At 51.3% G+C, this 25493-nt stretch overlaps 13 protein-coding genes across 13 annotated transcripts; 6 read left to right on the forward strand and 7 right to left on the reverse strand.

Moving 5' to 3' along the window:
* Positions 1 to 204: 204 nt before the first annotated feature.
* Positions 205 to 1779, forward strand: SNOG_11234 (hypothetical protein; the record flags this gene model as incomplete). The annotated part of the gene is made up of 2 exons (XM_001801424.1): positions 205 to 261; positions 337 to 1779. 2 exons carry the CDS (start codon positions 205 to 207, stop codon positions 1777 to 1779), a joined length of 1500 nt encoding a protein of 499 aa, XP_001801476.1.
* A 155-nt stretch (positions 1780 to 1934) lies between these two features.
* Positions 1935 to 4238, reverse strand: SNOG_11235 (hypothetical protein; the record flags this gene model as incomplete). Its single annotated transcript, XM_001801425.1, has 4 exons — positions 1935 to 3548; positions 3629 to 3639; positions 3785 to 3814; positions 3926 to 4238. 4 exons carry the CDS (start codon positions 4236 to 4238, stop codon positions 1935 to 1937), a joined length of 1968 nt encoding a protein of 655 aa, XP_001801477.1.
* A 708-nt stretch (positions 4239 to 4946) lies between these two features.
* On the reverse strand, positions 4947 to 5814 carry SNOG_11236 (hypothetical protein; the record flags this gene model as incomplete). Its single annotated transcript, XM_001801426.1, has 2 exons — positions 4947 to 5658; positions 5726 to 5814. The coding sequence occupies 2 exons, from the start codon at positions 5812 to 5814 to the stop codon at positions 4947 to 4949; spliced, it is 801 nt and encodes a 266-aa protein (XP_001801478.1).
* A 696-nt stretch (positions 5815 to 6510) lies between these two features.
* On the reverse strand, positions 6511 to 7158 carry SNOG_11237 (hypothetical protein; the record flags this gene model as incomplete). The annotated part of the gene is made up of 3 exons (XM_001801427.1): positions 6511 to 6662; positions 6730 to 6950; positions 7001 to 7158. 3 exons carry the CDS (start codon positions 7156 to 7158, stop codon positions 6511 to 6513), a joined length of 531 nt encoding a protein of 176 aa, XP_001801479.1.
* A 412-nt stretch (positions 7159 to 7570) lies between these two features.
* Positions 7571 to 9550, reverse strand: SNOG_11238 (hypothetical protein; the record flags this gene model as incomplete). The annotated part of the gene is made up of 6 exons (XM_001801428.1): positions 7571 to 8196; positions 8245 to 8304; positions 8462 to 8661; positions 8705 to 8803; positions 8852 to 8928; positions 8978 to 9550. 6 exons carry the CDS (start codon positions 9548 to 9550, stop codon positions 7571 to 7573), a joined length of 1635 nt encoding a protein of 544 aa, XP_001801480.1.
* Positions 9551 to 10812: 1262 nt separating this feature from the next.
* Positions 10813 to 12639, forward strand: SNOG_11239 (hypothetical protein; the record flags this gene model as incomplete). Its single annotated transcript, XM_001801429.1, has 7 exons — positions 10813 to 11213; positions 11246 to 11369; positions 11423 to 11574; positions 11625 to 11815; positions 11861 to 12030; positions 12081 to 12100; positions 12279 to 12639. The coding sequence occupies 7 exons, from the start codon at positions 10813 to 10815 to the stop codon at positions 12637 to 12639; spliced, it is 1419 nt and encodes a 472-aa protein (XP_001801481.1).
* Positions 12640 to 13118: 479 nt separating this feature from the next.
* SNOG_11240 (hypothetical protein) lies at positions 13119 to 13971 on the forward strand (the record flags this gene model as incomplete). Its single annotated transcript, XM_001801430.1, has 2 exons — positions 13119 to 13158; positions 13211 to 13971. The coding sequence occupies 2 exons, from the start codon at positions 13119 to 13121 to the stop codon at positions 13969 to 13971; spliced, it is 801 nt and encodes a 266-aa protein (XP_001801482.1).
* A 450-nt stretch (positions 13972 to 14421) lies between these two features.
* SNOG_11241 (hypothetical protein) lies at positions 14422 to 15345 on the forward strand (the record flags this gene model as incomplete). The annotated part of the gene is made up of 1 exon (XM_001801431.1): positions 14422 to 15345. One exon carries the CDS (start codon positions 14422 to 14424, stop codon positions 15343 to 15345), a length of 924 nt encoding a protein of 307 aa, XP_001801483.1.
* A 74-nt stretch (positions 15346 to 15419) lies between these two features.
* Positions 15420 to 17431, reverse strand: SNOG_11242 (hypothetical protein; the record flags this gene model as incomplete). The annotated part of the gene is made up of 2 exons (XM_001801432.1): positions 15420 to 16575; positions 16697 to 17431. 2 exons carry the CDS (start codon positions 17429 to 17431, stop codon positions 15469 to 15471), a joined length of 1842 nt encoding a protein of 613 aa, XP_001801484.1. The 3' UTR covers positions 15420 to 15468.
* Positions 17432 to 18243: 812 nt separating this feature from the next.
* On the reverse strand, positions 18244 to 20056 carry SNOG_11243 (hypothetical protein; the record flags this gene model as incomplete). Its single annotated transcript, XM_001801433.1, has 2 exons — positions 18244 to 18497; positions 18526 to 20056. The coding sequence occupies 2 exons, from the start codon at positions 20054 to 20056 to the stop codon at positions 18244 to 18246; spliced, it is 1785 nt and encodes a 594-aa protein (XP_001801485.1).
* Positions 20057 to 20264: 208 nt separating this feature from the next.
* On the forward strand, positions 20265 to 20614 carry SNOG_11244 (hypothetical protein; the record flags this gene model as incomplete). Its single annotated transcript, XM_001801434.1, has 2 exons — positions 20265 to 20315; positions 20459 to 20614. 2 exons carry the CDS (start codon positions 20265 to 20267, stop codon positions 20612 to 20614), a joined length of 207 nt encoding a protein of 68 aa, XP_001801486.1.
* Positions 20615 to 20658: 44 nt separating this feature from the next.
* Positions 20659 to 23428, reverse strand: SNOG_11245 (hypothetical protein; the record flags this gene model as incomplete). Its single annotated transcript, XM_001801435.1, has 3 exons — positions 20659 to 23197; positions 23246 to 23358; positions 23411 to 23428. The coding sequence occupies 3 exons, from the start codon at positions 23426 to 23428 to the stop codon at positions 20659 to 20661; spliced, it is 2670 nt and encodes an 889-aa protein (XP_001801487.1).
* A 475-nt stretch (positions 23429 to 23903) lies between these two features.
* Positions 23904 to 24720, forward strand: SNOG_11246 (hypothetical protein; the record flags this gene model as incomplete). Its single annotated transcript, XM_001801436.1, has 4 exons — positions 23904 to 24009; positions 24141 to 24311; positions 24362 to 24672; positions 24718 to 24720. The coding sequence occupies 4 exons, from the start codon at positions 23904 to 23906 to the stop codon at positions 24718 to 24720; spliced, it is 591 nt and encodes a 196-aa protein (XP_001801488.1).
* Positions 24721 to 25493: the final 773 nt, after the last annotated feature.

A 25493-nucleotide genomic window follows, 5' to 3' on the forward strand; every position in this document is an offset into this window, starting at 1 on the left:
TATGTCAATATCAGCCGGCTGCAATTGGCGCTGAGGGGGTTGGCGGCGCAAGATGCCGTCACGCGAGTAGCTGGTACGATGCACTGGTCACGAGAGATGGGGTGGAGGGCTAACTGGAGGAACAGTGCTTGGTCTAAACAGCCAATCGAGTGCGCAGCGACTAGCACGACTACTGCTCGCCGACCCATTGGGTGCTGAAGAGCAATGGGAGAAGGAGCTTCTGAAGGCAGGCGACGGAGGCGAAAGAGCTGTGCTGCTAAAGTATGATCTCCACACGTTTATAATAGGGGAATTGCTGACAGCAGTTGTAGGTACGGCGAAGACACTGATGCACAGACTCCATCGCCACTGTACAAAGCTCTAGCCGTCCCCTCTCGCGTCCTCCGATCGCATAACCTCGAGATACTCGTGTCGACGCTGAACGTGGACATCCCGAGCACGGTTGTTGCTTCGACAGAGAGCTCCAAAGAGTCGGTGCTGGTACCGAAGCTACAGACCGCGTCTGCGAAGGCACTACCCGTTCCATATCCAGTGCACAAGGCGCTTGTATTCGGAGAGGGAATCGACAGCGCGATAGCCTTTGGCAGATTCACGTCCGACGCCAACCAGGACCTCAGCCATGTTGTGAAGCTCGCTCTCGACCTGCCGCCCCCGTCAGATGAACAAGACTTGGGCACACAGAGCGGAAGCGCGGCTATCAACACTCAAGTCGGCACCGAAGCACTCGCCACCTTTCGCAAATCGATACAGAACGCTGTCGCATATGAGAAGGGCTGGTACCGAAGCGGACTGCCAGCTGTCTCGACATGGCTCACACACGATGTCGAGCCTGCGCAACCCATCAAACCCGTCTTAAAGACCCTTGTCACTTCTATCGCGGATGACGTAGAAACCAACATCACCAAAGAAGATACCGCACAGTTCCAAAAGCTTGCCACCTTACCAACCGCCCAGGAAACGTCTGCGTCCATCTTCAGCCACCTTGAAACCTGGGCCGAAAAGTCACACACGGAACTGCGCGATGAACTCGACTCCGCTTTCTCGTCCCGCAACTGGGCTAAACTCGCATGGTGGAAATTGCTCTGGCGTGTTGACGACGTGACCATGATATCTTCCGAGGTACTCGAGCGTCGCTGGCTCGTCAGCGCAGAGAAAAGCAGCATCTACCTCGCGGGCCGAATGAACCAAGCGGGCTTTCCCAGTGAACTTGTGCAGAAACTCGCCGTCGATAGCATCCCAGAGGCGACAACCGAGGAAACAGCACCCACAGCCGAGAATCCAAGAAAGGATCTCGGCGTCTCGACGGATGTGAGGAAGTCGATGCCCTGGCCTGAACAAATCGCTGCGGCGAGAGTCGAGCTGATCAATGACACCGTCCCGCCTTTGCAAGCACTCGCCCAACGACTTCTCCTGCAGACGTTCAGCACAACATCCCTATCTTCAGCTGCCAGTGCACTACTCTACGTCTCCGTATCGAACTTCTCCGTCTTTGAAGCCGCAGCCGTCGGCGTGCTCGGTTTGACTTACTCACTCCGACGGATGCAGAAGCTCTGGGAGGGCTCGAGGGAGAGCTGGGAAGGCACGGTGAGGGAAGAAGGGCGCAGGACGTTGAAGGCGACGGAAGAAACTGTACGCTTGATCATGCGGAATAAACAGAGGGAAGATGCGGGTTTGGGACTTGTGGAGGCCGATGGTGCGAAAGAAAGGCGGGTGGCCAGAGAGGCGGTGAAACAAGTCAGAGAGGCGCTGGAGAGGTTGGAGGGGAAGAGAGATGTCTAGTATCATAGTGTAATTGTACGATGTGATATAGTTTTGGTCTTGCTGGTTATATTGCTCTATTGCGCCTTGCTTCCTCGTCGCTCACTAGATGCATTCATTCCGGTGTTTTTGGTGGCTTGGTCGAACACTGTGTTTTCTTTCTATACGTGGCTATCTCACACAATATGGAACTTCCTCACCTCTGATCCACTCATCCAGTCGATGCTATAGTAATTCACAAAAGCCTCTGGAATCCTCGCATGGCCAATGCGTTCCCAAGCAGGCCCGCCATTCACCACGACCGGCGCGACAACTCGTTGCGCTGGTCGCAGCACCAAGCACACCTGCGGATGTATCAACAGCAACACGACCTCCGAATCCGCAGGAACATGTGACTCCCCTTCGGCGCCCAAGGAATAATCAGCTTCAAACGGTATCTCGTGACTTTCAATCGCGTCTCCCCTAGCGATGCTCACTTCAATCTTGTAGCGCACGGGATCGTGCTTGCCCGCGCCGCCGAGCCAGTGTGGGTCGTATGTGTAGCGCAGGACACCTATGTTTGACGATGCTTCGATGGTGAGTATAGCGGACGCTACGGAGCCGAAGGGGTTTGCACCGGGGACGGTAACAGCCATGGCGATGTTGTCGGGGTGGCTGCCTGCAGCGGTGTAATATGCTCTGTACATTGCAACAGATTCATCGCGGAAATTGATAATGTCGGTCCAGTAGCTGATGGGACTGTCGACAGATACCCAGGACCATGTTGGTCCGCGATACTCGGGCGACCTAGCGCCGTTGTCTGCCGTATTGAGGTTGATGGTCTCGACGCGCCATATGAGGTCGTAGCCGATTGAATCGGACCATAGGCCGGCCAAATAGTTGTTGCGGAGATGCTGGACTCGCTTACACAAGCCGGAAAATGCTACGAGACGATCGGAAGGCTTGGTCCATTTCAGGGTGGAGTATTGCTCTACGATGCGGTGGAAGTGGAATACCAGCTCTGGACAGTCTTGGGTGTCTTCTTCGTTGACTGGCGGTGTAATGGCCGCGTGAAATGGCACGTTGGATGCAACGTCGAAGGCAAAGATGTCGTCATCTGATATCTTTAGTCCGTATACGATAGCCGAGGTGATTGAGTCTTCTGTGCTGGCTCGCGAGATGGCCTCTTCATAAGGAGGTGGTAATTCGGTTTCCGGATCGTCACTGGGTCTCTGAACGTCGTCATTTCGAGCCAGCCGCATAGCTTCCATGCGCACGGCATTGTTTAGACGAGCAATTTTGTGTTGTTCTTTCTCTTGTGCTCGTACCGCGTGATGGTAAGCTCCACCAGGGCTCTTTTCTTGGCTCACCCCACCACACTCACACCTGCTCGCTTCTCTGCACTCCCATACCAACTCAAATTCGCAGATGTGTAGTACGCGGGGCGACAATAGACGTTCTTGAAAAGCCCATCCTCGAGTGAGTAGTGGAAAGTGATCGAGGAGACCACCCGCGGTCTGAACATCGAAGTGATCGAGCGGCCTCCTGACTCCAATGCGACAAGTGCCCACATCCTCTGGCAAAGCGACTTCGATGTCTGGAGCACGATTTCCAATCCTTTTGCTGCTCCCCTCGTTGTCTCCGCTCGAAGATGTAGCCGCGATTGTGAGGACTGCATTCTGGTATATCTCAGACATGAGAGCAGACTGAACCTCCCAATCCTCTGCATCATCCTGTACGATGCACAGCGAGTCTATCCAGATATATCGAACCCCAAGCTTGATTGTCAGTTGCATCGCCTCTCTGAACGTCTGAGGTATTTGTTTCCACGGAACACCAGCTATGCGTTTGGCTATGTTCTTTCTGGTTGTAATGCAATTCTGACGCTTACCCCAGCAATGGCTGAGAGAGACGTAAGGGCTTCGCTGGTTGATAGGTTCAAACAATCGTGCTGTGATGTTTTCGCCGTTGTCACTGTTCAACAACAGCACCCTCTTGGGTAATAGTGGTCGCGCAGCTTGTCGACATGATACGTGTTTCAGCTTACATTGCTTCAAGAAACCTGACACCCAGTCCACTGCTTGCGTAGATAGTGGGTGGCCGCTGATGGACGTCCTTGGCTGGATGCTTTTCCATCCTTACTTGACGTCAGTCAACGCATCGCGAATATACCTAGCCAAGAGCTTACGATGCGGCCGAAGACTGTAGTATTCGAGATCCAACTTGGGTCGATCATCTACGAAGTAAATCTCCAAGCGAAGTGTATCCTGGAAGGAGCTGCGCGACTTGTCGTGGCATCGCGCGTACACTCTGCGTATATCGCGCTGCCACGACCAGTCTGGCTTTTCAGACTGTCGAAGGCCTTCGAGGATGACAAGGCAGGAATCGCAATGCTTGTAGAACGCGGATCGCACGAGTTCCTGGGGTGTGAAGTTGAAGGCTAAGCGCGCATCATCTTCGTCTCTCCTGACGAGATCGTGGCAAAGCGAGCACCGAGCCATGGCGAATGTGCCAATCGTTTGTTCATGTTTTCCTCATTGTCTGTAGCAATGGTTTGAAAATGCGCCTAGGCCATGCCGGACGCTCAGGATGCTAGACGAAGCTGACGTTCGGTAAGAAGCGGGGGATGTGGCCCTCGTCGCTCCCATCCACATCTCACCTTTGTCGGATTTCGGCCTCCATGTTCGTATTGCTCACGCATCGTCCAGCTTGGAAAGCGCCTCAAAAGCCATGAGTGACGGCTTGGTGGAGATTGACATTGTGCGATGGCGCAGGACTGGGCGCATTCGGTCCCGCTGACTGCTGTCGGGGAAGCTGCGGCGGGGCCACGTCCGTGTCGGGCCGCCTCAGTACTAAACCAACACCATCGCTCTGCATCACATATATCATTACTTCAACTACTCAAAGCGTACAATTAGGATAACACGCATCGTGCTCCACTGTGATATAGCTTATGTGCACCATATTCGATTTTTTTTTACAACCTTATAAAGAGCCGCTTGAGCTTTCTCTTAGCTCATTCTTGTTCAGCACTGGTCCTTGATTTATCTCCTCTGTCCTTCTTGTACAGTTATTGTGTATGACACAGGCCTATCTTCCGTTAAGAGAAGCTCTGTGCTCAAACCGAATGTACTAAGATAGATAGCCCTTCTTGCCGAGGATTTCCTCCACGACTGCTCACTAGTTCCGACTAGAAGTCTACATTCCTATTATCCGCCACCCCCTGACCGCCTCTTATGGATTGCTTCTTCCATACTGATGACATCTCGCTCAAATGATTCAAAATCGGATGCACCCGCAGCCCGATTAACTCTTCGCAGAGTTTCCTCGTGGAAGCACAGCGCATGATCCATTGATCCCAACGCATACTCTACTTTTTGTTGGTCCTTGTATCGAAGCCGGTGGGCATCCTTTATAGCCGCGCGTGTAATGTTTATTGCAAGCTTAGTGAATGCGACTGAATTGGGGTCGTTTGTCTCGGCCGGGAGAGATCGCTCAAGAATGTCCAGCAGCTCTTCGCATTCGATTAACTTTTTTTGGACCTGTAGAAAAGCTGATTGTTCTTCTCGGATATCAGAAGCCAGAGGCGTTAAGAAGGAGTGCGTAGCTGGAACGGAAGCTGTAAACGATGGCAACCATTCAGCGCTCTTTTCAGATTGCAGATTCGGGGCATTGTCCTTGACATATGTCCGAATCCTGACTACTGCCCGGAAGCGCGTCTGGATGTTACGTTCATCTGATCTAGCTTCCTTGTTCTTGGCAAGTGGCCTTAAAACCCCTTCTGGCCGAAGAAGTACCCAGGTATCATCGTGGGACTGTGTGTCTCCTTCTACGCTCGCCTCGTCGCTTCTCTCATTGGCGAAAAATGCTTCTTCGAATGCAAGAGCGTCCGCAAGGGCAGAACCATCTATTGTGGAAATACTGAGATGATCATTATCACTTCCGTCGCTCGCAATCTTTTTTTTCTGTGTTTCTAGAAGATGGGGACACTTCGGCAGTTGTGCTAAGAGCTATCTTTGAACCGAACGAGGCGATAGCGTCCGGATAGACTTCAATGTGTTCAGAAGCGCTTGGCATGTTCCTATATCCGTGTCGTGTTGAAGTTGCCTAGCGTGATGTTGATGAAAGGTTGGGTCGCATGTGAAATACGAAGGTTGTGGCTACAAGGCAGCCCGACTGGTGTATCACACTGAGCCAAGAAGGGCTCAGGGAACTTGTTAGCAATTCACCTCTGGTTTCCTAGCCATAGTGCATGCGCGTGAACTGTGTTTGAGCGTTGTGTGCCCTATGGTGAAATACTAGCCTCGAGACTAATCTCTGTTCGTAGAACACGCAAAGGGAGCCTCTTTTTCGTGTGTTGAACATATGGGTTTTCCCATCGGACATTGAGCTTACTTAATGGATAACAAAATAATTCTTGCCAACTCCATTGATATCATTTTAGTCAATCGCCGCTCGTCAATATAAGGGTCACAAATGCAGACCGCAAGCATGAATAATACTTCGAATTAGCCGGAAATTTGCATCCAAATTTATGCTGGACTAGAGATAAAGAAACAAGTTGAGTGTTAGTCTGACGGCTCAAGTATAGTTCACACCCACAAACGTCCTTCTTTCGACACCAGCACAACGCGTTGCGACTTCAACCGCGTAGCAACAAACAAAATAGACTTCTCGGTAAACACGATTGCTTTATTTCTACACAGCTGTTTCAAAACATAAAGTCGTCCGACTACGATAGAGCGCATGGCGCTCTCATCTACTTCAATCAAACTATGCAGTGAATTGCAAAGCTGTCGTAGCATTTACGAGTGGCCAGTTGATACCCTTGTCTGCCGCCCCTGTATTACCGAGTCCAGCGCAGTTGTATAAGCCTACCGGGTTGTTCTGCACGGCTCGCAAATATTGTAGATCAACGCATTGTTCTACATTGTGGTTAGCTCAACAGCCATTACTCTATCACGGTCCTTGACAACTGGGTTCGACACTTACTTGTACCCGACGAAGCCTCGAGCGCAATCCTACCATCGGGCATTGCAGTCCATTTCTGCGCGACTTCAGTGTCTGCGCACGGTCTCAAGTAGATATTTGCCATGTCCTTCCACGCGCTCTGGGGTCCTGCATCCATACAGAGCGTTGTATCTGCGAGCTGAATTTTCGTCTGGTTACTTTTGATGTACCACGTTTGCTCTGGCTTAGACGTGAGGCTTTGCCTGCAAAATGTTAGACATACTAAAAGATCCAATCAAATTGGAAGCCTCACACTACGAGAGTGGTGCCGTTCGTGCGTGTCTTGGGGACAACGACATATTTGATGTCTTGCTTTGAAGTGATGTATACACGACGATAACCTTCCGGTACAGCGATCTGAGCAAGGCCTGTTACGGCTAGAGTAAGAGTCGTGATGAAAGTAAGAAGCATATCGATTGTGCAGGAATGATTGTTTCCTACAGCTGGCATCAGAGTAAGTTACCAGCAAGATGATAGAAATTGTGGAATAAGGAAGGCTTATAGCTGAGAAGATCAGGTTGCAATAATTAATTAGGACTATAATCAAGCTTCCACGTGTGAGCTTGTACTCTCTTGGTCCCACTGCCAACATGCATTTGAAGTTCGTGGGGCCCACTTTCAGTCTTCATTTGCATCGCTGTGTAGACACGTAGGTTCATCACAACCCATGTACTGCAATCTAGCACTTTACCCGAACGGACCTTGAATACTCGGTAGTTGACCAAAAACCACGTAGGACGAAAGCAGTCTCTTTTCAATGGATGTTATCCGCTTGGCCACACATTCCGCACAATGGCCGCACTTGAAGTTAGGTGCCGACGTCCTAGGCTTTGTCCTCGCTTTGTGTTTCCGCCTTTTGTCTATTCTTCCCTTCCTCTTTCAATTTCGCATCGTCATCTCTGTTGAGCTCGACCTGAGGCATGAGAAACCAGGCAGCAATGAAAGCGAGCGCATTTAATGCTGCGCTCACAATGAAGATAATCCGAAAGCCTTTGACATACGCGGACTTTAGCTCAAATCGTATGCTGTCGGTACGTTCTTTTCCATATTCCTCACGAAAAAGGTCGGGCGAGTTTGTTAGCAGCTGGATTGCTGAGGCTGAAAGTCCGAGCGGCGTAAGAGTTGATCTAACAGCATTATTGATGATCGTGCCGGAAAGAGCAAGTCCTAATGTCCCGCCAAGATTCCGGATGAAGTTGCGAAACGAGGTGACAATGGCCATATGTTTTCGTGTGACGCCAGCCTGTACAGCTATCAATGATGGTTGAAGCGTGTTGCCGAGGCCAAAACCCGAGAGTAGTGCAAAGCCTATTTGCTTGCCCAGTGAAGCATCTTCGAGGGTGGAGAAGAGGCCCATACCAATGGCCCAGACAGCCCAGCCTAGCAACAAACACTCTCTATATCTGCCGAAGCGGTGGATATACAGGCCCGAAAGCGTGCTAAACAAAGCTTCATAAATGATTAGCACATACGACACAGGATCTGAAGGTCACTTACTCTGGGTGAGCGTGATGGGTAGTAGTAAGGCACTTGACTTGACCGCTGAGTAACCACAAACTAGTTGTCCAAAGGCAGGTATGTAATAGACCTGTACAAGAAAGCCCCAGCCGTTGACAAACATAGTCAGCATCGCTCCATTGACGATCTTAGATTTGAAGATCAACACTACGCTTGTTACTTCATGTCTCCTCATGCTTGGATACTATACACTCACTTGGAACGAGCGGTACTCGCGTTCCTTTCCATTGCCATAACACGAAACATAACGAGACGAAGATGCCGATGGTGAGTGTAGCTATCACGTGCCGAGAGTACCAGGCATGTTCGCCGCCTGCCCAAGTCAGAGCCAGCACAAGTAAGGCCGAGCCTGCAAGAGCAAGGAATGCGCCGAAAAAGTCGATCGCTGCAACTTTCCTGACTTCGTTAGCGTTATGCAGGCTGGTACCCTAGTACATACTTCTTCCAATCACCAGTGACCTTCCTCAATGGCATGAAGAACACGACGCAGGATGTGGTCAAAACACTCATGAAGAGGTTCAGTCGAAATATCCATCTCCTTTGACTATGTTAGTACTGATTCACTGCCAATGAAAAGGAACGTTACCAAGAGTCGTGGCTGATTGAAGCTAACGCAGCGCCTATGGGTGGGCCAATGCCATGTGCTACCGCAACTACTGAACCCTGTCCTGGTGTTAGAGCACTTCTATACCACGGCTATTATTTCACTTACCAGTATACCTTGATATTTACCTCTCTCTCGTAGGGGAACAATGTCGGATACAATGAACTGGGCAAGGGTCATGACACCACCACCTCCCACACCAGTAAACGCTCTGAACACGATGAGCTGCACTGATGTCGTTGCCAAGGATGCAGCTAAAGAACCCAGGAAAAAAATGCCGATGGCGATGATTAAGAGTACCTTGCGGGACCAGATATCTGATAGTCGGCCGTAAAGCAGCTGGAAAGATGTTGAGGTTAGGAAATACGCGCCAGCAATCCATGCACTTTCAGAGCTCGCGTCCAGACTCCGACTAACAATCGTTAAAGCGGCAGCAAGTGTTGTCTGATCCATCAAGGCGAGGAGATCGACACTCGCACAAGCCAAGAATATCGTGATGATGACCTTCTGCGGGACATAGTTGGTTTGTTCATTGAAGTCGATAGTTGTAGCCTTTTCAGTCGATTCTGGTGTTTCTGCTCCAGGAGAGGGGTTCGTAGGCGTGGCAGGTGAAGCATCCGACGACTTCTCGTCAAGGACTTCCGATGGCTGGACTAACGCCATTGGCTGTGCATTCGACATGAGTAGAATAGATGCATACAAAAGTACAGAAGTGAAGGTGTCTCAATCGCAGGGGCAGAGAAGGTCATTGAAGCTCAAAAACGCCAAGTCGCCTAGATCATTCTCTGCCTTATGAGTACGGTGAGCCGCCAATGCCAAGGGAGAAGGTACTATATCGGCGAGAAACGCGTGCTACGTCGGCAAGCTGCGGTAAGCGTAGTCTCCGAACTGCCCGAGACTTCCTTGCCTGGCTCGTGACTTATTCAAGATTGTCAACCGTGAGGAAAGATAGGGTGATGTTGAGGAAGACTCCATGCAAAACTAGACTAATGGGCAGACAAGCCGTCGTTATAACCCTGCCGATGCCTCGTACGTGCCAAACTGCAGTAGCCAGACTATGTAGCAGGGTTCCCAGACGCTAATGCCGATAAATGCCCGTGTGGTGTAAATGGAAGCCAATTGGTACGCTTCTTAGCGCCAACATGGTGCTTTAGTCCTGTAGCGCCTATGTATTCTTGCTTTATGCATGTCTGCAGTGTGGCAGACACCTTGTTGTCAAGAGCGTGCTTACCTAGGTAGGCAGGAATAACTCTCGACTTGCCGACAGCTTCTGTTGTACTGGACGACTTGGATCTGGCACACTGCATCAACGCAAATCTCCTAAACCAACAGAAAAGAGTTCAAGCGAAAAGAAGCCTAAGCACCGGGCGAGGCGCAACGGTATAGTTACCAAGTAGAGTGTGCTTGCTTTGTTCTTCGGAGACGGGAGGGTAGCCCTTGTTTGTGGACCCTGAGCGGTCCGTTAGCAGTACCCTAGCGACCGGTGCTAGCGTGGCACGAAACTCAATAACGTATGGCGCGTTCGCATGCTAAACAACAATGTGCTCATACAACCGCATATCGTCGCAATGGTCAATAGATCTGTCAGAGGCGTGGGGTGACGGACGAGGTAGTTCGCATATGAGCTTGGCAATGTAGTGCGAATGGAGCTTGGCGATGCGAGTTGCTCACAAGGACGGCAAGTGATGTTGACCATCACTGGGCAAATCGCGCCTTCGTACCGAGATTGAGTGTGACAGAAGTACCAGGATAGACGGGTTTTTGTTTTCATTTACCCAATGATCAAAGTCAGGTGAATGTGGTTGGATGCGCTCGAGGCGCATATCCACATCTGCTCGTCACAAGCCAAACTGGTTAGTTAGGTCGCAACGTATATAAGGGGACCACTTCGTGATGCTCAACAATTGTAGCCTCTAAGCAACTCCTTGAATCAATATTATACAATGACATCGTCAACGTTTCTCAACGTCTACTCGGGACCGGATGCCATTCAACAGTACTTTGACCCGGATGTTCATCCGCCTTTACCACTCGTCGAAGTGCCACAGACTCTAAACCCTTACTACCAGGATGGCGTGAGAATCTTCGCTAAGATGATGTCAATGCACCCAGCGAACAATGTTAAGATCATGCCAGCAATGAACATGCTCGAGAAAGGGGTCCAGCAGGGCAAAACGAAAACTGTTGTCGAGTACTCATCTGGTTCTACCGTCATCTCTCTAGCCTTGGCTTCCCGCGTTTATCATCAAATTCAGGACGTTCGGGCTTTTCTTTCAAACAAAACTACGACCCCGAAGCTTAGGTTGATGCAGTTCTTCGGACTGGACGTGTGGGTGCTGTCCAAGTATGATAAAGTCTCCTACTGAACAACGTCAGCACATTGTTTGGTGGCCCAAGCCAACCAGAGCCACTTGACGAACGAGGTGGCATACACCGGGCGCGATTATTAGCGCAAGAGGATGAACAAGTTCTCAACGCGAACCAATACGAGAACGACGGGGTATGAAACATGCTCAAAATGGCTCAGAATGACACGATCCTGACGCCCACCAGAACTGGCAATCGCACGTCAAGTGGACCGGTCCGCAAATCCACAAACAACTACCGAATATCAACGTGTTATGCGCTGGCATGGGAACCTCGGGCACTATGACTGGGCTGGGGCAGTATTTCAAGCAGGCTAAACCCTCGGTAACCCGACTGGGGTATGTAGACTAGTAACGCAACGGCTGGCTAGGCTAACAACATCATGCAGGGTATGTACCGCAGCGGGAGATCGAGTACCCGGGCCGAGGTCATATGCCCTTCTTGCTCCTGTTGAGTTCCCTTGGCGTGACTCGGTCGATGCAGTGGAAGAGGTCGGTTCGAAGGATGCGTTTAGTCTTTCGCTGCAGCTCTGTCGGGAGGGCTTGGTTTGCGGCCCATCATCGGGCTTCAACTTGCAAGGTTCGTGAGTAAATCTCTATCGTAACGCTATACTGATCTGCGAAGGCTTGTTCAATTACCTTGGAAAGCAGAAAGCCGCAGGCACTCTTTCCGAGCTTTCTGGCGCGGACGGCTTGATCAACTGCGTTTTCATTTGCTGCGACCTACCGTACCAGTACATCGATGAGTACTTTGACAAAGTTAGCAGCGAAAGTTTCCATCCTATCAAGAATCAGGTCAGTATAGTTGTCGCCTCACAATGCAACGACTTTCTGATAGCACGTAGAATCTCGCCGCCGTAGATCTGTACCGCTACGACGAAGCATGGGAACTCCAACCTACCGAAGCGATCTCACAATACTCAAGCAGTGATCCGACGGTCTCCAGCACGGTGCTGCTAGATCTGCGAAAGCCTGACGACTTTATCTCTGAGCAACATCCCAGGCTCATACAATTTGCCGTTGCAAAGCCTAAGCTCAACCAGTCCGAGCCCTTTCTTCGATGCCGAAGCGTTAGAACGGCAATGGAAAGAGATCGATAATATGCTGTCTCCGAACACGATTTGCGCATACGATCTTGCTGGGAAGAATGTCGGTGTCATCTGCTACAATGGCGATACAGCTCGTGTCGCCACAAGCGTACTGCGAGCTAGAGGTATTGTAGCGAGTAGCATCAAGGGGGGCTTCGAAGCGTTAACGGCAGAACTACCACAGTTGCGAAAGAACAGTCGGCTGTCTTTCCAGCAATGGTCAGAAACAACTAACGCGACGCCTTCAAGACCGGAACCTGAGCTGCTTTCATCCGATGCTGGTCCTCGGCATGAGGTCATCGTGAACGCTCCGTAATGATGGAATGTGCAATGTGGAATGCTCTGAGGGAGACGGACTTTAGGCGCCGGATGTGATGATGTCACGGGCACCGTGCTGAAGTCTAAATTATGTGCAAAAGTGTCAGTCTTCGCACCTGTACTTCTCTGTTATTGATAGCTTAGCGAGTTCTAGAAAAGGTCATGGCTTCATCAACAGCATTCGTTCTTGTTATTTGCCAATGTCTGATGTTTCGAATTAATCGTGAAGCTTGCGATGATCCTCGTGAATTAGTGTGCAATTCTGCACAAAGTCCCGAGGTCGCGCTAAGTATGGCTGTCGGACTTTGTAGCTAAGGCCCGGAAACATCAAAGACCAAACAAGACAATTCGTATAAGAAGATGGGATAACAATACAGCAGTCACTGCGGATAGAAATTACGCATCAGAACTTACTCAATCTTGCCACATCGTCACACCTTGCACAGTTCTTTTCAAACAACACCAAGGTCTACAATTATGTCAGCTCTCACCAAAGAGATTGTTCTCGTGACTGGGGGTAAGTTATAATGTATCTTTTGCAAATACCAGCCAATACTCATATTCAACAGCGAACAGCGGCATCGGCTTCGAGATTGCGCATCAGTTGCTTGCAAGGGGCACCTACCATGTCTTTCTAAGCGCGCGATCCTCATCCAAAGGCAAGGCGGCCCTTGAGAACTTGCAGAATCGAAACCTGCCTGGAAGCATCGAGTTCCTTCATCTGGATGTGCAATCCGACGAGCATATCGCCAACGCTGCGTCAAGAATAGCTGAAGCGCACGGTAAACTTGATATTCTCGTCAACAATGCCGCTATAGCATTTTCCACAGACGGTACAGAGCGAGAACGTCTGCGTGATTCCTTCGATATCAATGCGACAGGTCCTTACCTTCTCACGAAAGCATTGATACCGGCTTTGCGCAAGTCGTCCAACCCGCGCATCATCAACATCTCATCTGGTGCGGGGTCGCTCGGTAGGCGCCTGTTTCCAGACTCGCCCATGTATAAGATCCAGGCCGTCCCATATCGCGCATCAAAGATTGCGTTCAATATGATAACTGCATGCCTTCATGTAGAGTATGGGTTGGGCGTTGAACAGACCGATGGCGACAAGGATGCTGGCGAAGCTGGAGGAGCGGATAAGAAGACTATGAAGGTCTTTGCGTACGATCCAGGCTTCACTGCCAGCAACCTGAGCTCTTATAACAAAACAGAGAATGGCGCGAGGACGGCGGAGGATACAGTGAAGAGCATTATGGATGTTGTGGATGGGAAGAGAGATGGTGAGGTTGGAAAGTTCATTCACAATAGTGGGGAGTATCCATGGTAGTTGCATGTCAAAACATGATGGCTTACGCATTTCGAGAATTAGAAGGAATGATTTGCGTCTGACTACCTGCAATTCTGAGTGAGCGCGAACAGTTGTTAACAGACGCATGAAGGTGGACGACTGAGCGACGATATCCAACCAGCAATAAAGCCGTTCAGGCCCACATGCTGACGAATTGTGCATCTCGGACAAATGTGATGTGAAGCGCCGAGCATTCACTTTGACTCAGCGAGCTTACATACTCGCTCTCTAGGAAGAGCGATACACAGCACTTGTAACTACAAGGCTGAGCAGAAGAAATATGGCACGGGCAGACATGATGAGGATAAATAAGGACTACGCCGCGATGGAATTTGTATCATCAAGCCGTCCACAGCCCTTCACTTCTACGCAACCATCTCAAAAGCAATTCATCCCTCCTAATTTAATTTGAACAAATACAAATTCATCATGTCTTCTGAAAAAGGTCGTAAAATAGTTATGGTTGGCGCATCGGGCACAGTTGGCAGTCCCACGCTTACCGCCCTCCTCAAAACGGGCATTCACACCATCACAGCCGTAACGCGCAATGAATCAAGTGCCACCTTCCCTTCCGGTGTCCAGGTCAAAAAGGGCGACTACAACGATGATTCCTTTCTCGTATCCGCACTCAAAGGCCATGATGTCCTCATCCTGCAACTCGGTATAATGCAGATGGAGTTGCAAGTAACGCTTATCGAAGCCGCCGCCAAAGCAGGTGTGCCCTGGGTCCTACCCACAGAATTTGGGTCGGATATCAACTCTCCCATCGCCAAAGACTTCGAGATAACTGGCATGAAGAAGAAGTACCGCGACCTGATTGAAGAGAAGGGTTCGAGCTGGGTCGCGATAGTCAACAACCCTTGGTTCGACTGGAGCCTGAAGGCAGGACTGTGGAGCATTGATGTTCCCGGCAAGAAAGCCACGTTGTACAATGTCAACGATACCAAGTTCAACACTTCGACTCTGAGTCAGGTCGGAACCGCAGTAGCAAGACTGTTGAGCCTGCCGGATGAGAAGCTCAATGCGTACAAGAACCGTTCGTTGTATGTGCGCTCGTTCCTCGTAAGCCAGTATGACATTTTTGATAGCGTCGTGCGCGCTACTGGGACAAAGGAGTCCGAATGGGAGGTCAAGATGCAGAAGCCAGAGGAAGCTATTGAGGCGTCGAGGAAGGCAGTCGCGGAGGGCAACATGATGGCGTTTGTAGGAGAATTCTATACAGCTCATATGCAAGCAGGTCGTGGTGGCAACTACGAAGAGAAAGCAGTGACGGACGCCGCAACCATTGGTTTGGAGAAGGAGAATCTCGATGAGGTTGTAAAGCGTATTGTTACCGATTTGGCAGGCAACTAAAGCTCTGCGTATCCATGAGTGTTCATAGGTTTCGACGTGGTTAGGCCATGACAGGGCAAAGTTGTATGAATAAATGGACGGAGATGTTCTAGATTTCGCAGGCCTACAATTTTCCAGTCCCACCTATTTTACCTCGAGCCTCAAGGCATCATACTGCACATATACACTCTCCGGCAGCTCTGCATCTTCTGGTGCAGTCGCCCTTGCAGGCAAGCTGAGAACAAACTCGTTGTAGCCCTCCTTCAACTGACTTACCGGGAATTTGAACTTGTGGCCTGTCGTATAACACGTAGCTGCACTTCTTACTGCGCAGCTGCTGCTATGAGTACTGGGTATAACCCATGTCTCCAGCTGTCTGCCATTTATGATAACGTTGTAAGGTAGATCAGCCCATGCTTTGCCAGGAGCAGCAGCATCATTGTTGCCAGCAGATGTCTTAACGCCGGCAAGCTGTATGGTGAAGGTCGCTTCGGATTTATTGGAGATCTGATTTTGCGTGAGGTCGAATGTGAGTGTCCAATTATTGACATTTGTGTAGTACGGATCTTTGCGAAGGTAGTTCGCCTTGCCGCCGAAAACGCTCCAATGCACGTAATTCAGCTCGTAAAGCGAAGAATTGCCGACGTGGTATTTCACACCATTAGGAAAGTCTTTCACGAAGTCATGTACCGCCCAGTAGAGACGATATTGGCGTGGTTGATTCGTACGAGTGGTATCTTCCTCGTTACCATGTCGGAATTCGCCACTGCTCTTATCAGGGGTACCAATTCGCCATAATTCAGTACCAGCGGACTCGGCATTCCAAGTAGCTGTAGTTGTTGCAAGGGATCCAGCCTTGATAACGATACCATCCTGCTCGTATTGACCGAAAATGTTATCCGCGTATACAGTCAAGCGATATGTTCCAGCCTTTACGGAAGGAATAGTGACGCTTCCAGACTTTTCGATATTTCCCCAGTATTGATACGCGGAAGGGATCTTGTTATTGTCCTGGAAGTCGTGTCCATCGACAGCTAGAACAGCGAGAGCGCGGGTTGCACCCTTGGGAAGAGAAACAGTCGCTTTAAAGGTTCCACGGCCCGTTGAAGGCACCAAGTTTGGAACGTGCTGAGCGATAGCATCATAAAAAGCTGCCCAATTAGTAGATACCATCTTCTTCGCGTCGCTACGTAGAGACTGCAGAGAAGTTCCCTTACTGCCTATGTTGAAATAGTAGACTTGCTGAACTACCTGTCAGTTGATAGCGGAGAAGGTATGCAAAGAGACTTACAGGTCCAAATGTGTGATCGAATCCATTGGCTAGCTCCGGGACCCCATTGCCGTGATGGTTGGAAATCATGTAGTTGTATACGATGCCGTCGACAGTAAGATCGGAATGTGTAGGTCCGTTGAAATATGTGTCTTTCGTGTTCATAAGAAGCCAGGCTCCAAAATTCGTCCCATCGCTACTCTTGGTGCCATCACCATACATGCCGTGCACGGTCTGATCTCTCCATTCCTCCGAGAACATGTATTTCGTAAAGTAGTCCGACACTTGTTTGACATAGGGGTCGCTTTTGCTTCCGCCTACATACCATGATGCGTCTTGCACAACGGGCGCACCGGTTGTGTTTGGCAGAGGCGCAAACATTTCATCACTGGACGACAGATGTGTCCATACAGACCCGGAAGGTCGGAAGAGCTGACGGAATTCTCCTAGGTCACCACCACTTGGCACTGAAGAATTGCTATACTTCGCTCGACTGAAGACGTGCAGGCCTGTCTCTCCGTCGCGCAAGAACCAGTACTGTTCAAAGACTATGCCTGTTGTTTGGTAGCCTTGGCTCATCATAGCCCCAGCGTAGGTCTTGCCGTCCCCATCAGTACCTTTAAACAATTGGTACTTTGCGCCTTTTCCGGGTGTCCAGAATCCGCTGTCGAGGTGGCCGTCGAGATAAGGCCCTCGTCCGCTGCCAAGCAAATTCTGTCCATCAAGGGAGAGCTTCGAGACGTATCCGGTGCCTTTTGCAACGGTGAAAGAAAGGCGATCATTCGAGATGTCGATTGTATTGTTGTTCTCTGACGACTTGATCGCTGCTTGAACCATTGACGCCCAAAATGGTAGGCTTAGGAGAAACCTAGTTGACAACATGGTAGTGAGTGTGCGAAAGCTATCCCCTTGAACGTTGGCATCTGCGCTTTGTACTTTATAGAACGTCTACTTACTCGGTCAAATAGAGGCCGATATTGCTGGACATGAGAGACCACGGGGCGTGGTTGACCTCACGCAGGGTCTAGCTGGTTTACTCCATAGTCGAGCATTTAGGCAGGCTTATCAGTACGGTGCGTTCATCGGATAGAACCACACCGAGCCTGCAGCAAACACCTTTTGAGAAAATCGGTGTCATCAGCAGCGGAGTCGTTGGGGAAAATTATCCGTCCCCAATTAAGGCGTTGTTTTGCAGTTATGATCGGATTCGGGGATTGTGTGCCTTGCTGTGCGGATGCAGGGTTTAGTCGAGGGTATTATTATTGATTAAAATGGCGGGGCGTGAGCGGCTAATGTGTGAGCTCACACAAAGCGACAGGTAAACAAGTCAAAATTCTCCGTGCCTAAAACTCACAGAGAGATGGCAGCAAGTCATATCATCAAATAGCTTTGCATTATACAGATTTAAAGCTTAGTCACATTTCCGGGTGGTAGTAGGAGGATACATTCATCACACTAACATCTACCCGATGCCATTGCCATGTAACACAACCTGCTCGAACGAAAGACTTAACAATATCAATCGTAAAGAGTCAACGTGGCCCTATTCTTCGAATGTGTCCGCAGTTCAAAGTCCCAGTGACTCCACACACATACAAGCCTTGCAAAGACAACCTTGCGCCAAAGCCATGGCTCAGGCCTCTGCGTACTCAGGCTGAATGACGTCTGCTGCCGACCGTAAAGTCCTCCTCGCCTTGAATGGAACTATCATCTACCTGAGCCAGTGATGAAATTGCTCCTAGCACGGAGTCTTGCACAAGTTCATTGGATGTAGAATTTGGAAAAGATCCGTTGGTCGCACTCTGATCGGGGCCGCGTCGTGTTGGAGGTCGACTTACGTCTGCTGAAGCCGAATCAAAGCCGGTACTTGCGTTCGGTGCGTTCTTTGGAGGAGGTTCAGAGCCTCCAGATATGTTTTGAGAACTACCTACCTGGTGAGGGTCCTGATCGATTGTCAGTTGTATTCCAAAGAAATCTGTAAATTTCGCCAGCATGATGAGGGCCCTGATGGCGCCTCGATGGTACTGTCTGTGGGCTAGCACGAGCTGTTCGATCCGGCTCACTAAGCCTTGAAGGAGAGTGTGCACGATAGAAGAGATCTAGCGTTGCAGTACTACTCATCCGTCGCACTACACGTTGAAGTGGGCTCGGGGTTCTCGTACGCGGCTCTGCAACTAATGTGTCCACCAGAGTTTCCGAATATGACGGGCCTAGTGTTCCTGACAACATGCTCTTAGGAGGGCTTACCGTCGACACTGGATCCTGCGCTACGTTCCGAGGGAATAACGACCCCGGGATTCCAACCAGTTGTGGCCGTGTCCTTTCCGCAATCCAGCGGCCAAAGCGGTGCATCACGTTTCCCCGAGGTTGTACCTGCGGAGCGACTATTCCTCTGGAAACGATTTGTGGTGGTTGTCCTTGTTGTGCACGCGGACGGAGGCGTCTGTACCAGCATGGCTTCACTGGCTGCGGATCATGTTCTTGCTGAGGCTGCTGCAAAGATGAACCAAGGTCTTGTGTTGCCGGCTCATTGCGTGGTGCAGCTGGGTTAGCGAGAGCTGAAGACTCCTGTTGTGCATCACGTAAGATTTGTTGAGATGGATCTTCTGGCAGGGGCGACGACGGATCTGGAACTGGCTCTTGAACTGGCGGCAGTAGATGATCTTGTGAGCCGTGTTGCGATGCTAGTGGTTCATCTGATAAACCCTGCCCCGGAAGTAGTAGTCGATCACCCGAACTTTGTCTTGATGGCAGTGGTCGGTCAGGCGAGCCTTGGGTCGATGACAGTGGTTGGTTGTGTACGTTTCGGTCTCCAGGTAAAGGGGCTTGCTCTGTTTGGTCCAAGTTGACATTAGTATGTTGATCGGATGCGGGCGCGGCTTGGACATCATGTCCTCGCCGTTCGCCGTGCAATGGCCCAGAAGACGTGAATCGAACTTCGGGGTTTGCAAGATGCTCTTTGCCCGGCGTGAAGTTTGCCATGTCTTGCCTTGCGCTCTTAGGTACAAGACCTGTAGTCTTGCTTCTGTCCGCAACATACACCGTCTCGAGCATCTTCTCTGTGAGGTGAGTGATCCACATTCCAAGAGGGCGATGTACGATGAACCTCATCTCTACTTGATCATGACCGAAGAACTCCCCTTCTTGGTAGAGCTTCCACAATACTTCGTCCACCACCTCCGTGCTGAAGATCTTTCGCATCATTTGCCCAAAAGCACTCCTTGTTTTTGGCACATTCTCAAAGTCATAGGCGGATGTGTGGGAGCTGACATGACGAGCCACCAAGGCGCAAAAGCAAATTCTGGAGGATTGTGTTGGAGGCTGGCTTCTCGAGAGCCTAAGTGCAAACTCGGTTGTGAACCATTCTTGAAGTTTCTTAAGTGGTGGCAGATGCCGGTTCAAGGGATGACTCCAAGTCGTGAACAATTCGAAGTCGAGAGGTCGCACCTTGGGGCGATGCATCACTGCTGGAGTGAACGGGTATGTAAACGGACACTGGAAGGTCGGAAGCGAAGGATCTGCTTGGAACGAGCTCAGTAAATGTCCATGTTGCTTCCAAGTTCCACATACCAAGGGTCTGAAGCTAGCGGACTCTGAGGACCGTGGCCGGTGATTTTGGGTCTTGAACGAGTATCAACGCTCGTAGCACCAAGCGCCGGTTTGTGGCGGCATGGAGATGCTGATACAGTCCGACTTTTGTGACGGATCGATTGTTACCAATGTAAGCCCTTGGCTGAGGTGAATATGGTCTCATGATGATAACGATTGAAGCGATTAGTCGATATTGTTTGAGATACGAATGATGAGGCTGACAATGGTTGTTGTTTGTGTTATGATGTGGTGCTGGGCGAAGGTGATCGATAGCAATTCGGTACGATTGACAAGAAAGCACACTCGCAGCCTCCGTTCCTTGAGCTGAAAAAGGCAAGCGCTTTTCGCACCAACCATACAGGCGCGAAGTTTACCATTCTGCAGGAGCCAACCGTGGATGATTGTGAGGGCAAGAATAGCATCACATAGGTGATAGCTGACGTGAAGGTAAAAAGTCGTATTGCATTAGGGTATCAGTCGAATCCCAGCCATTCCCCAGCTTCATCGTCCGAACTATCATCATCTGCCATCTCTTCGTCAACAACCCCATTCTCAATCGCCTTGACCTCAAAGTCGAGTTGGTAGCCTTTCGCCTTCTTCTCGATTGGCTGAGCCAGCAAGTACTCAATGCGATATATATTCTCATCAGCTAATTTCGCGAGTTCACTTTGAATACGTCGCACAGCCTTCTCTACACTGCGCAGCTCGGCTTCCAGTCCGGTCTTGTTGTCTTTCATCCATCGTCCGTGCTTGCTGAGTAGCGATTCTATCCATACTAAATTGAACTCAAGATGTGGCGATTCATCAGCTTGCAGTGCGACGAAGCGCAGTAGGCGACCAAGATAGACAGAGGGCAGGTCTTTGACGACAAGTGGGATGTCGGAGACTGGGGTGGCTTCGTACACACGGCGGACGAGATTGCGCTCGTTCAGGCGAAAAGCCATGACTAAAGCCTTGAGGTAGTCTTTCTGTGCGAGGGTATCGAGGGTTGTGGAGGGTGTGACACTGATGTCCAGGTCGAAAGGATCGAACTGGAACGTATTGTCAAGTGAGTAGATCAAAAGGCCTTCGGTGCTCGCAGCACAAAATGCACGTCCTGTGGGTGAGAAAGCGACCGCAGGGACGCGAACTTCAGGTCGTGTTCGCCTTGCGCCAACGCCCTTCTGTGCGCCAGGAAGTGTTGTGTCGCGTCGATCCTCGAGGTCTGATGCTTCTCCCTGGTCGTCTATGAGACCCTGTGGTCCAGCAGCAGTAAGGAGCTTGCTATTTAGGAATTCTTGAGTGCCATCAAGAGAGAGGTTGACGGAGACCGTGAATTTCTTAAGGAGTGCACCAGACTGCACGTCATACAAGCATATGTATTTGCTGTTTCCGCCAGCTAGTACGCATGTTCCATCTGCACTGTATCTGACTGTGGTGAAAGCTTTGGTGCCAGCGACGTTGGCAGCGGTCCTCCGGTCCGACATTTTCCGACCTCCAGAAACGTCCCTTCGCGCATCGACGCCATTCTCCTGTGCAGCATCCGATACGTTCCAGAACGTCAACTGGCCATCGAGGGTTGTGACAGCTATTTGTTTTGAGTCGGGTCGGAATGCGACGCAGAGAATGTCCGCCATTAGCTGTAAGGGCTCGCTCGTCTGTGTGCGAGCGAAGATGTTCCAGACGCGAACGGTCTTGTCCCAACTTCCGCTAACCAGAGTGCTTGCATCTGGTGAAAAAGCTAGCGACGAGACCGGACCTTCGTGTCCTGATAGTCGGTCGAGAAGCTGGCCGGTCTGGACAGACCAAATGTGGATGTCAAAGGAGTCGATGGAGCCTGCGCACACTACTTCGCCACTGGGGTCGACAGCCAAGGACGAGAAGGATAGCCTCGACGGTGCTGTAAATGTGCGGAAGTTGCGGTATCGGATCAGGTCCCAGGCTCGCACTGAGCCGTCTAGACTGGCTGTGAAGAGCACGTTGCCGCGTTTTGCAAACTCGCAGGCCGACACGCCGCCCATGTGCTCTGTGAAGGTGACGACGCAGAAGCCTGAATTGACGTCCCAGACTTTGATCTTGCCATCGTCTGCGGCTGTGATTATGCGCTGACCTTCGGGAGAATATGCGATGGTGTTCATCGAGTCGAAGTGTCCTTGCTGCTTCAAGACGTACGACTCGGACTGCCATTCCCAGACGAGCAGCTGACCCAGCTTAGATGCGCCAAAGGCAAGCCACTCTCCCGTCTTGTTCATGGCAACAAAGTCGATGTCGTTCTGGGATATGCTGAGATTTTGTATCTGCGCAAAGTCTGGCAGTTCGTGGATAAAGAAGAGGCCGTGGGAGAAGCCTGTCACTAGGAGCTTCGACTCGGGGTGGAATTGGGCGCAGGTAACGTGAGCGTTGTTCTGCATGAAGAAGTGGCGTTCGGCAATGCCCCACTGGAGGTTCTCGTCGTCTTCTTCGTCGGCGTCTTCTGGCGCGTCATAGCGCAGCATGTACTTCCACACAAAGAGCGCCCCGTCCTTGCTGACTGTGTATATGGTCTCCTGGTCCTTGGAGAACCATGCACCGACGATGGCTTGCCTGTGTCCGCCCAGGGTAGTTTGGGCACTGCCGTCGTCTTGGTCTACGCCCCATATGCGCGCCGTCAGGTCCTTGGATGCGCTCAGGAAGAAGCGCGAGTCGGTCGACCATTCTATGCTCTGGACTGCGTCATAGTGGCCGGTGTATATTCGGTGTCGCACAAACGGCGCAAATTCCAAGTCGCCTTCTGCGACGTCTGGTGTGGATGGTGTGTGCCATACTTCGATCTGGCGCCCGATGCCTACTGCGAAATGGCGGCCCGAGGGTGAGAAGGATAGTGCCGTAACCTCTTCGCGGAGGGAAAAGTGGTAGAGGACGATGCGGCGCGGCACATTGGTGAGGATGGCGCGACCGTCTTGGTCGACGGAGAGGAGCAGGTTCCCGCGGGGGTTCAGCGCCAGGCGGGAGATGTTCTTTCGGTGCGCAAAGGGCAGGGTATATGATTTGGAGCTATGCTCGTACTTAGCGATGCCACACAGCCATTCCTGAGCAGCTTACTTGACGAGGTCGAATATGGAGACGCGATTACCAACCGGGGAAAAGAGACATGTTCCGTCTGGCGAGAAGAGCAGGTTGCCTCTGCTGTAGACGGTGCCAAGAAGGTTGGAGAACTGCGGGAGAATGTCAGTTTCGGTAATGCAAGCGTGCACTCGCAGCACGCACCTGGAAGTCCGTCTTCATGGTGAACTGCAGGCACCGTTTGCAGTTATTTGCAGCTATTTGCAGTTATTTGCAGTTATTTGCAGTTGTTTGCAGTTATTCGCAGTATCACCGGCGCATCGTGGCGGGTCGCCCGTTACGACATGCGTCTGTCTGAACTTTTTCGAGCTTCTGGCGCGAGCTCGGCGCTAGTGAAAATGGCGGCGCGCACTAGCGCGGTTTCCCCGTCCAGGGACCGTGCCTGCCGAATGGGCGACGTGCAGAAAGGGGACCCAAATACCCAAATTGTCCGCCAGCACCAACACGACCCTCCTCGCCCACGCATCCCTCCAGTCGACACCACGCAAACTGGTCGTTGACACCCATCACCCGCCGCCCATGTAAGCCTCGACAGCATCATTGAGTGCTCCCAATTGCCGCCCAGCTAACACCGCCGCAGTCCCATACACCGACACATACACAGCGACTTCCTCAAGGGCACCCACATCACGACGCCATGGCCGAAAACCTGTCCCCAATTGGCATTGCCAATGTGCGTATACTGCCCATCAACATGTCCCGCAGCACTGAAGCTAACATGCACTGCAGCTGCCCAACCAGAGGTATGCGTTTCGAAACGACACGCAAGCACTGAGCCTAACGTAGTACAGGCACAAGATTGTTGCAAAGCGCGGCGCTGCCTTCACCATAATGGTAGGATCCGCCTCCCACATCAAACTTCTCGCCCACTAACTCTCGCAGGTCGCTGGCGAGTCGGGTCTCGGAAAGACGACCTTCATCAACACGCTCTTCTCCACCACCATCAAGAACTATGCCGACCACAAGCGACGACACCACAAGCAGATGGACAAGACGGTCGAGATTGAGATTACCAAGGCCGAGCTCGAGGAGAAGTTCTTCAAGGGTACCACATGCATCACCTATCCAACGCTTCTTCCATGCTAACGGCCGCAGTCCGCCTCACCGTAATCGACACCCCTGGCTTCGGCGATTACGTCAACAACCGCGACTCGTGGCAGCCCATCATCGAGTTCCTTGACGACCAGCACGAGTCGTACATGCTGCAGGAGCAGCAGCCGCGCCGCACAGACAAGATTGACCTCCGTGTCCACGCCTGTCTGTACTTCATCCGCCCCACTGGCCACACCCTGAAGCCCCTCGACATTGAGGTCATGAAGAAGCTGTGCACGCGCGTCAACCTGATTCCCGTGGTAGCCAAGGCCGACACTTTGAGCCCTGCAGACCTGTTCAAGTTCAAGCAGCGGGTATGTTGTTCTTCTCGAATTCTCCAAGCAGATGCTGACTAGCAGTAGGTGCGCCAGGTCATCGACGCCCAGGGCATCAAGATCTACACCCCGCCGCTCGAGGACGACGACGCTGCCGCCATGCAGCACGCCCGCGGCCTCATCGATGCCATGCCCTTCTCCGTTATCGGTTCCGAAAAGGACGTCCAGACCAACGACGGCCGCACCGTCAAGGGCCGCCAGTACGCTTGGGGTGTGGCCGAAGTCGAGAACGAGGAGCACTGCGACTTTAAGAGGCTCCGCGCCATCCTGATCCGCACTCACATGCTCGACCTGATCCACACCACCGAGGAGAACCACTACGAAGCCTACCGCGCGCAGCAAATGGAGACCAGGAAGTTTGGCGAGGCTCGCCCGAGGAAGCTGGACAACCCCAAGTTCAAGGAAGAGGAGGAAGCGCTCCGCAAGCGCTTCACCGAGCAGGTCAAGGTTGAGGAGCAGAGGTTCAGGCAGTGGGAGCAGAAGTTGATTGCCGAGCGCGATCGCCTGAACAAGGATCTCGAGGCTAGTCACGCCGAGATCAAGCGTCTTGAGACCGAGGTCGACTCGCTCCAGGGCAGCATCAACCGCTCACACGGACGTCGTTAAGCCCATCACACCAGCGGGGTTGATTGTGGTAACGGCGTTTCGATATTATTCCTTCAAGATTCCCCTTCTTTCTCTTCTCGTATGTTTGTAATGCCCGCGTCGCGGGGAGGGTGATTGCCTGGATGAAAGTAAACTACAAGGCAGAAGAAAACTTTATGCACTTGCTATCCTCTATATTATAGCATGTAGTCTTC

The sequence above is a fragment of the Parastagonospora nodorum genome, assembly GCF_000146915.1.
Source record: "Parastagonospora nodorum SN15 chromosome Unknown scaffold_18, whole genome shotgun sequence".
Classification (NCBI taxonomy): domain Eukaryota; kingdom Fungi; phylum Ascomycota; class Dothideomycetes; order Pleosporales; family Phaeosphaeriaceae; genus Parastagonospora; species Parastagonospora nodorum.